Below are 9,395 nucleotides of genomic sequence, written 5' to 3'. Positions count from 1 at the left end.
CTTATGTAGACTTTTTTATTTTTGTTTATTAAAAATTCATGTTAGTATTGATTTGACATGTAAATATAAAATTAATGGTGTTAATTAATATATTAGCATTATTAATATTATTTTTTTTCACATTAATGTTCCTATAAAAATGTAGGATCAATGTTGTAACGGCAAAAAATGTGAGGATTTGGAATGTTGAAAAAAATATAGAAATCTATACAAAAATTGGAACAAAATGTGGAATAAAAGTAGTGTTTTTCTATATTCCTTCAGTCCTTTTTATAAGTTATTTTTACTAATTTAATTAATTTTAATAAAAAAATATAATAAATAAAAGTATATAAAATTTTAAATATGTCTTATATAACAAATTCAAGAAGTAATATCTTGTTACCTTTTTTTTTCATAAAAAATAATTTGAAAAATATTTTTAAATATTATTTAAAAATTATGTCATAACTTATAAATAAAATTAAATAAATTTTTTAAAATATAAATTATAAATACGATTGAGGTGTAATTTATATGTGATAAATTAGGTTATAATTAATATTCGAGCCTATATTTCGCGATAGGGTAATGTGACAAGATCGCCGGAAACAATCCTTATCCACAACTCGCGTCGGGAAATCCAATGGATGTTTCAGCAGCATATCAAAGGACGGCGCAATCGATCCACTTCAACGGCCCGATTTCACGATTTCTTGTTTCCCACTTGGCACGTCCAGAAATCACAGGTACTTCATCTTTTCCCGTAGATTTTTAATTTGCAAACTGATTGCCTGTCTATGAAGAATAGAAGCCGTCAGAATCATCTTCATCAATGACAACATTTTCTACTGACTTCCTCCCGCGAACCATCCCGCATAGAATCCAGCCGAAGAAGCCTTCTTCCCATTCAAAATCAAACCCCTCCGCTCTTTTTACTTGCAAGATCCCGCTTCTAAATGGCGTTAGCAATCGAAGGAACTGGGCAGATGCCCGGGTTTCTTCTGAAACAAGGCCCAAACATTCCCAAAATTTTGACTTCAAGGACACCCACCTGATGAAAGCTCTCAACAGGTCCTCGAAAGTAGGCAAATATAACGATTCCCTGTACTTTCTCCAGCGAATGGTCAATAAGGGTTACAAACCCGATGTCATTCTTTGCACAAAACTCATTAAAGGGTTCTTCAACATTAGGAGAATCGACAAAGCCATTCGGGTCATGGAAATACTGGAAAAGTACGGTGAACCCGATGTGTTCGCTTATAATGCAGTGATTAGTGGGTTGTGCAAGGCTGACCGGATTGACTCTGCCAACAAGGTGCTTGACAGAATGAAAAGCAGAGGTTTTTCTCCTGATGTAGTCACCTACAACATATTGATTGGGAATCTTTCAAGTAGGGGAAAGCTTGAACTGGCTTTGAAGGTTCTGGATCAGCTATTGAAAGACAAGTGCGAGCCCACCGTGATTACTTACACAATTTTGATAGAAGCGACCATTCTCGAGGGTGGTATTGATGAAGCCATGAAGCTTTTGGATGAGATGTTATCAAGGGGGCTGCAGCCTGACATGTATACGTACAATGCAATCATCCGGGGCATGTGCAGACAAGGGTTGTTAGATCGAGCCTTTGAGTTCATTTCGACTATAAGTTCCAAGGCCTGTGCCCCGGATGTGATTTCGTACAATATCCTGTTGCGAGGACTTCTGAATCAAGGAAAATGGAAGGAGGGAGAGAAGTTGATGGCTGATATGATTCTAAGAGGGTGTGAACCAAACGTGGTGACTTACAGCATTTTAATCAGCTCACTTTGTCGTGATGGGAAAGTCGAGGAGGCTGTAGATGTGTTGAAGGCTATGAAGGAAAAGGGGTTGACTCCTGATTCTTATAGCTATGATCCGTTGATCTCTGCATTCTGCAGAGAAGGTAGAGTTGATTTGGCTATAGAATTTCTGGAGCTTATGATCTCCGATGGCTGCTTGCCAGATGTTGTGAATTATAACACAATCTTGGCCTCTCTGTGCAAGAGTGGAAAAGCTGATGAGGCTCTCAACATCTTTGAGAAGCTTGAAGAGGTGGGTTGTCCTCCAAATGTCAGTTCCTATAACACAATGTTTTGTGCACTATGGAGTAGTGGGGACAAAATTCGAGCGTTGGGGATGATTCTGGAGATGGTAGACAACGGAATAGATCCCGACGGGATTACATATAACTCACTTATATCGTGCTTGTGCCGAGATGGAATGGTGGATGAGGCCATCGGGTTGTTAGTGGACATGGAAAGTAGCAAGCATCAGCCGACGGTTATCAGCTACAACATTGTTCTTCTTGGGCTGTGCAAAGTACACAGAATCGTTGATGCCATTGAGGTATTAACTGCGATGGTCGGGAAAGGATGTCGGCCAAATGAAACCACCTACACATTATTGATTGAAGGGATTGGTTTTGCTGGATGGCGAAATGACGCAATGGAGTTGGCCAGTTCCCTTGTTAGTATGGATGCTATTTCTGAAGATTCATTTAAACGTCTAAACAGAACCTTTCCCATGCTTGACGTGTACAAAGAGCTCACCTTATCGGAAATTAAGAGCTAGGCTCCTGGACATTAATTGATTTTGTCTGGTCTTCTCGCTGGGCTTTTAATTTGAACACAGCTCTACGAGTTCTTCGGTCGATGCTCAATCGATTACTCTGACGACTGCGGAACTCGATTCTGTGCTCGATGGGCTTTCATCATTGAAAAGGGGAAAAAAAAAATTAGACAGAATTCAATATGGATTTCTTGTAGTGAAAGAATTGAGGAATTCAGAAATTGATGTTGGTGTGGTGTAAGTTCTCTTCATTGTCCAGTACTGCAACTTCAGTGCGAGCTCCGTTATTGGGAGGATAGAATGACGATTATACACTGCATTAAGTTACGCCGATGAAGAATTGTACCATGTTTGTATTCCTGCAACAGGTTCTGATCTATGACTGAACCATGTTAAGATTGCTTTCACTCATGATTTCAATATTTTCCATTACGCCGACGAAATTGATAATTTATCCAATTCCCTGTCCATTTTTTCAAATTTTGGTTTAACATCTTGCATATCTGCTGTGTACAGATGTATAAATTTTGTATGATGTCAAATCATGTTATTTGACTTATGATTAATACTGTTTTGACCACTTAATTTAGTTGTTTGTGTTTAACTATTTCAGTTATTAAAGTGATTTGTCATTTCATTTGAGTCTGAATTATTTAAAGTTAATTGGTATAACATTCATAGACCTCAATTATTTCTTTCCATGCAACACACAAGCCATTCCTTAGAAATTTTACTATAATTTATCCGGGGTCCCAGCAATGTTTGTACGCTTCCAGAAATCCGCGATCTAACATACTAAATTGTTGCGTGGGAACAAAACGTCCTATCCAGATGTACAAGGAAGCCTGTCGACCCTTTTCAAGCAACACTTTCATCTATACTCAGGGCCGGTTTGGTTCTGTTGTATTCCACATTTTAAAAGTTGTTCTCCGCTTTTTAAATGTTAGATGTTGTTTGGATAATTGTGGTGTGTGATTGATTTTTATTTTATTAAAAGTTTATTTGTTGAAAGTTTATTTAGTAAAAATTAATTCAAAAAAAATTAATTATTGTAATAAAATTTGTATTTGAATATATTTTTTTAAAAGTTAGTTTAATAAACTGAAAATTGTTTAAATTATGATAGTAAAATGTGCTTTTAAATATACAATTATTAAAAAAGATATTGATTTATGATAATTTATAATTTTTATTCTACATATATAACATATTTAAAATATTTAAAAAATGTGATAAAGATTTGTAATTTTTATTGTACATTAATGTTAAAAATTAACATGATTAATTATTCAATTTATAATTTTAAAAACTTGATATTTAATTATTTTTAATTAAATTATAATTATATTTTTAATGAATTAATTATTTTTTAAATAAAAGAATGAGAGATTAAACTAAAGATAATATGATTAAATAATATTTTACTTTTTAAATTTACTTTTCAAAAGTTTCATCATTTTAAATTAATCAAAAGCACATTTAATCATATTTGAAAAGAACTTTTTTAAATGAACTTTTTAAAAAAGATTAAAAACCAAACGAACCCATAATAGATATAAATAGACTTTCTAAAGGACTTTAGAAAAGATAATAAATGTGGATTTGGCAACTTGTAATTTAAAAACTTTTGAAAAACACTTTAAAAAGGGCATTGAAACTCATTTTATTATTGACCATGTTACTTTCTGGTGCAGTGCAAATTAGATATTAATGAGCACGCTTTTCTTTCTTTAATTTCAGGTGCAATTTTAAATGTGGCTTCTAAAAAAGAAATGAATGAAGTTTGCCATTCTATTAAAAAATAAATTGTACATTATAAACCAAACTGTTAATCATGTAACCATTCAATATTAATGAATGTTGAATTATTCCTAATAAAATTTTTTGCAATATTAAAATTTATATTTTTTATTTTTATTATTTAACATATTAAATTTTATGTTACTTTAATTTTTTTCACTTTTTAAAACATTTTTATATATTATATTTGTATAATAAAAATTACTTCCTCCGTTCGAAGATATAAAACATTTTTTGAATAGTTAAATATTTAAAAATATAAAATATTTTTAGTTTTTCGAGATGTAATTATTACCTTTTTTAAAAGTACTCTTATTGATAATGACTTTGTATTTATTGTAGGATATTTAATAGAAGTAAATGTGAAAAGATAAGATTAGTTAGAAAGTAGGTAACTACTTTATTAAAAAGTAAAATTCAATTAAAAATATTTTACATTTTTAAACAAAGAGAATATAAATTATCATAAATTAATATATTTTTTGTTATTATATATTTAAAAGTACATTTCAAAATCACAAATCATTATTAATTCAAACAACTTTCAGTTTATCAAACTAATTTTAAACAAAATATATTTAAATATAAATTTCATTATAAAAACTGATTTTTATTAAATTATTTTTTATTAAATGAACTTTCAACAAATTAAAAACTAAACACATGTTGGTAACATTCTTGTTATATAGAACAGAAACAGAACCCCATATTAAGCTAATCATCTAAATCCACAACAAAGCCATAGACCTTCGAGGTTACGACATCCTTCCTCGGGCAAGCCAACTCGCTGGCCGACGACATCCTTCTAAGACAAAGCTCCAATGTTTCACGTACAATTACAGGGCAGTTGAGTTGCTTTCTGTAATGAAATTCGCTAAGGAAATGCATTTAACCCAGTACAACATGGCATTGGTAGCAGACCCCATTTATACTATGGTAAGTAGAAATGTATTTTCCAAAAAAAAAAAAGTAAATACACTTATTCCTTTTTCTTTCGAAATACATTCTTTATTTCTTTTCAAGATTTTTTATTTTTTATTCTTTTGGTGTGTACCGAACACACACTTACGGCACCCACCAAGATACTTTAACAAGCGAAAAGTGCCAGGCACTCTCAAACAACTATAACTACACAAATCACCTCATAGAAAAGCAAAATTCGCACATGGCCAGAATCATTAAAGTAGGCTAATCCTTACGGGTAGACTCCAATTAACTCAAAATGGTTCCATTTTTCAGAATCTTCCTTTCAACGAACTTCTGGTGCAAATCATTAGCCTCTTTTATCATCCCCCCGTCAGCAACAGCTTTAATTATAGCCAAATATATCCTGTCATCCGGCTTGTATTGAACTTTTAGCATCATATCTAGAACTTGAATGGCAACATCGACCTTGTTTTGTCTACATAATCCAAGGATGACAAGTTTGTAAGCAGAATTCCCAATGTTATGTTCATTCTTACACGTCTCCAGTAATAGCTCCAAAGCATCCTCAACTTGGCCTGCCTGGCAAAATCCCCAAATCAAAGTACGGTGAGTAATTTCATCAGGAATGAATCCCTTTTCTACCATTTCACTATATAACTCTTTTGCTTTCTCCATAGATCCCATTTTGGCCAACCCATCAATCACGGTATTATATGTGATCAAACAAGGAGAACAGCTAGTACCAACCAAAAAGTGAAGCAATTGGATGCCCTCATCTACAAATCCCTGTTTACACATAGAACCTAGAAGAGTATTGTAAGTAACAATGTCTGGTGAACAGTTCTGAGAAACCATTATATTGTAGAAGCTTATTGCACGGCCTAGAAGTCCACTCTTGCACAAGCCATTAATCAGAATATTGTACGTAACAACTGTGGGGGGTCTGGAAGTCCCATTCATGATCATCAAAATCTCGTCAACTTCATCCCAACATCCGTGGTTACAAAGGGAGTGGATCAGAGTGTTGTATGTCACATTATTGGGCTGCATCTCGTAGGAGAGAAGATTTAGAATAACCAAAGCAGTTTCCTCATATTTCCCCTGTTTACAAGTGAAATTAACGAGACTGTTATATGCAATAATATCTGGATAACAGCCCTCTGTTGCAAAATCTTCCAATACTTCTAAGGCCCGAACCGTGCCACAATATTTGCATACCAGCTCAATGAGAACTGTGTACGTAATCAGATAAGGAAGGCATCCCTTTCTCAATTGGTCCTTCCAGAAACTAACAGCCTGATCAAATTCTCCATTATCAAACATGCAACGAATTATTGTATTATAAGTAATTACATCTGGGGAGCAACCACTCAAGCTCATATCTTCCAGAATATCAATGGCTGATCTTAAATGACCCCTTTTACACAGCCCACCGATAACCATGTTGTATGTAATAATATCAGGAACACCACCAGACATGATCAAAATTTTAAGGATTCTGCAAGCTTTATCTGTTTGACCTAATTTAATAAAGCCTCGAATTAAATTTGTGCACGAAGGAAAGTGAGGAATTTGATTTTTCCGAGCCATAATATCAATTAATCTTGCCGCCGCCTTTAATCTTCCTTGTTTGCAGAGATTCTGAAGAATTTTGATGTTAGTTTCCTCGTCATTTCTGACAAAAGGCCCTTCCAGCAACAAAATTGAAGAGTCTATTGTCTTGTCTGAATCCAGTTGTTTCGTTGATTTTCTCCTATTACCATTGCCAGTATCGAAGTCTTCAAAGCCCCAGTTTTTATGATCAACTTCATTAACTCTATCAATGAAAGTACTTCTCTGAAAACTTCTACACTGCAAAAGGTGCACTTTTCTCGAAGATTCAAGGCTTCCACAGTGGACAGAGTTTAGGCTAGAGGAGGATGATTTTATTCTTGAGAAGTTATCAAAAGTGTGGCTCTCCTGCTTGTGACACCCATATAGGCCATGTAAATAATTGAATCTGAACATGTTATTCTGTATGACTGCATATTCCATCTTTGTCCAGGTGCCTTGACTGACCTCTCTGGAGCTATAAAAATATATGAGTTCGATCCATATTCTTTATAATTAATCAAGTTCGACAAAGAAAGAAATGAGGGCTTGGTTCAGGTTGATAAAATCCACGTGCAGGCAGTCAAAAATTCACCTCCTCTGCTGGTGCACAGAATAATATCCCACTAGAAAAATATAGCACCCTGTTCACCTAGGATAATAAGAGAAACATATATAACCATGAATATCATAAAACAACAAGGATACTCACAAACGCAGAACTTCTAAATTCTAATCTACATGACCAGGCAATCAACTCAACGAGCTCGGCAACTAATTCTTCAAAATGAAAAATACAACAGCCTGTTCACCTAAAACAACAAAATTAACAATACCGAAAAAGCACAAACCTCTCATGTAGACAAAATGAAACACAGCTAATACTGGTAAGATATGTAAATACCAGCAAAAATTCACAAGTTTAGAAGCGCCGCTGAGAACTGCAAGTAAACTTTAATGACGAAATAGATTGGAGTGGGCCGTAGATTCAGAAGGGAAATCCATTGCTTCAACGGGAGATAAGGAACAGAGAAAACATTGGAAGAGTAACAGACAGGGAGCAAAGAACTGAGGCAGAGAAAGGAACTTACAATTGATTTTGGTCTCCACAATCCCCGCTCGTTCGATGGGAGAGACGGAAAAGGTGGAAAGCATGAACAAGGACGTTGACAAGGGACAGGGACGTTAATCTAGCCACTAGGGTTGTCCTGAGTTAATGTCCTGCGGACGTTGATCTGGCGAAGCGAGGCTAGAGAAGGAGAATGGACTGTGGGATGGGCCACATGGGCCTTCCTTCATAGGTTTTCACCATAGATGAGGCAGGAGGTTGCAGGCTGACATTCAAAAGCCTGTCCAATATAAATAAATCACGAAAATGGAAATTGGGTGAAAATGTGAGGATGATCCCGTGATTTTTTATTAAATTAAAATATGTATAATTCACTGTCAGGCAATTAATTAAGTAATATACTTGATACTTGGTTCACTCTCCCCACCATTACTCACCTCCCCTTTATTTTACTTGAAATCCATGATGTTTTCTACTATCAATTATCAATTATACACAAACACACGCATTAAACTGACCCTGACTTTTTAAATATCTTAGCAAGATTCACAATGAAAATACTATAAACACTCGCTTTCTGATGTTGCAATGTTTTTTTAACAAAAGTGATGGATTTGTCTCTTTTACTTATTATGTTTATCCTCTTTAAATTTTATTTTTCTCATTCTAGAGGCATTTTAGAAACTATTGGGTTCGTGGCAGTTATTCTCAGTCTTCCACGTATGTACATGTTCTCTCATTGCTCATACACATTTTCATGTTAGCTGGCTCCCAAGAGAAAAAAGTCTCATGGTATTAGAATATTTTGATGTCATTGTAACCGTAAACTCCTACTATCATAGGAACAGAACCATGCCCTTAACTTTTAAGACTTGATCAAACATTTTTTTTAACAATTCAAAACTCGTGTCAATATTATTATTGATGGACTGATCTAGTCATCATAATTAAAATATCTCAAGTCAAGGCTCAGGATACATTTTTTGTTTAAATATTAAGATAAAAGGTTCAAGGTTGCAACATTAAAATAAGCAACTTTCACTTCATTTGTGCAGTGTCAAAATATATGTGTTTTGCTTTTTTACTTTGTAAGATTCGGGGTCTTTAAATATTTTGAATAATTAATTCTTATATTCAGTCCAAGTTAAGTTTTCCGTTCCTCCAACTTTACTTAAAACAAATAAAATTCATGGAAAATTTATTCATTTAAATATTCTGTCAAAAGATTTTTAAAATAATTTACCTTATCCCTTATATTGTTTAATTTCTTAAGTTGTTATTTTTGTATGATCCAAAATAATAATTTCCAAAATTAATTTTTTCCATGAATTCTTTGATCCAGACTATTTTTTTAGTTTAAAGGTAGTGAATACATATATGTGTATTAAGATTTAAAAATACTTAAAAATACCAATTAAAGTGATTTACAAGGAACCCTAG

The 9,395-nt window shown here is 33.8% G+C and overlaps 2 protein-coding genes across 7 annotated transcripts; one reads left to right on the top strand and one right to left on the bottom strand.

Annotated features, from left to right (window-relative positions):
• Positions 1–580: 580 nt before the first annotated feature.
• On the top strand, positions 581–3,154 carry LOC129304761 (pentatricopeptide repeat-containing protein At3g04760, chloroplastic). Its single transcript, XM_054944538.1, has one exon. The coding sequence runs from the start codon at positions 815–817 to the stop codon at positions 2,570–2,572; it is 1,758 nt and encodes a 585-aa protein (XP_054800513.1). The 5' UTR covers positions 581–814; the 3' UTR covers positions 2,573–3,154.
• Positions 3,155–5,355: 2,201 nt separating this feature from the next.
• Positions 5,356–8,134, bottom strand: LOC129303468 (pentatricopeptide repeat-containing protein At1g08610). Of its 6 annotated transcripts, none has more exons than XM_054942844.1 (3): positions 7,978–8,115; positions 7,599–7,690; positions 5,356–7,530 (listed from the first exon to the last, which is right to left on the bottom strand). In XM_054942844.1, the coding sequence occupies exon 3, from the start codon at positions 7,328–7,330 to the stop codon at positions 5,582–5,584; it is 1,749 nt and encodes a 582-aa protein (XP_054798819.1). In that variant the 5' UTR covers positions 7,331–7,530; positions 7,599–7,690; positions 7,978–8,115; the 3' UTR covers positions 5,356–5,581. The 6 variants fall into 6 exon arrangements, with proteins under 6 accessions (XP_054798819.1, XP_054798809.1, XP_054798788.1 ...); XM_054942834.1 differs by lacking the exon at positions 7,978–8,115 and adding an exon at positions 7,791–7,969; XM_054942813.1 differs by lacking the exon at positions 7,599–7,690 and having other exon boundaries at positions 5,356–7,538; positions 7,978–8,134.
• Between the last annotated feature and the right edge of the window lie 1,261 nt (positions 8,135–9,395).

This window comes from Prosopis cineraria, unplaced genomic scaffold (genome assembly GCF_029017545.1).
Source record: "Prosopis cineraria cultivar Desert tree isolate PC_DT_omini unplaced genomic scaffold, ASM2901754v1 PC1, whole genome shotgun sequence".
In the NCBI taxonomy this organism is placed as follows: Eukaryota; Viridiplantae; Streptophyta; class Magnoliopsida; order Fabales; family Fabaceae; genus Prosopis; species Prosopis cineraria.
The sequence above is the reverse complement of the archived record's forward strand: the minus strand, read 5'-3'. Positions and strand labels throughout refer to the sequence as shown.

Bases quoted from the DNA above. Each gene is read 5' to 3' on its own strand.
- LOC129304761 (XM_054944538.1), top strand. From the start codon at position 815: ATGACAACATTTTCTACTGACTTCCTCCCGCGAACCATCCCGCATAGA.
- LOC129303468 (XM_054942813.1), bottom strand. From the start codon at position 7,330: ATGGAATATGCAGTCATACAGAATAACATGTTCAGATTCAATTATTTA.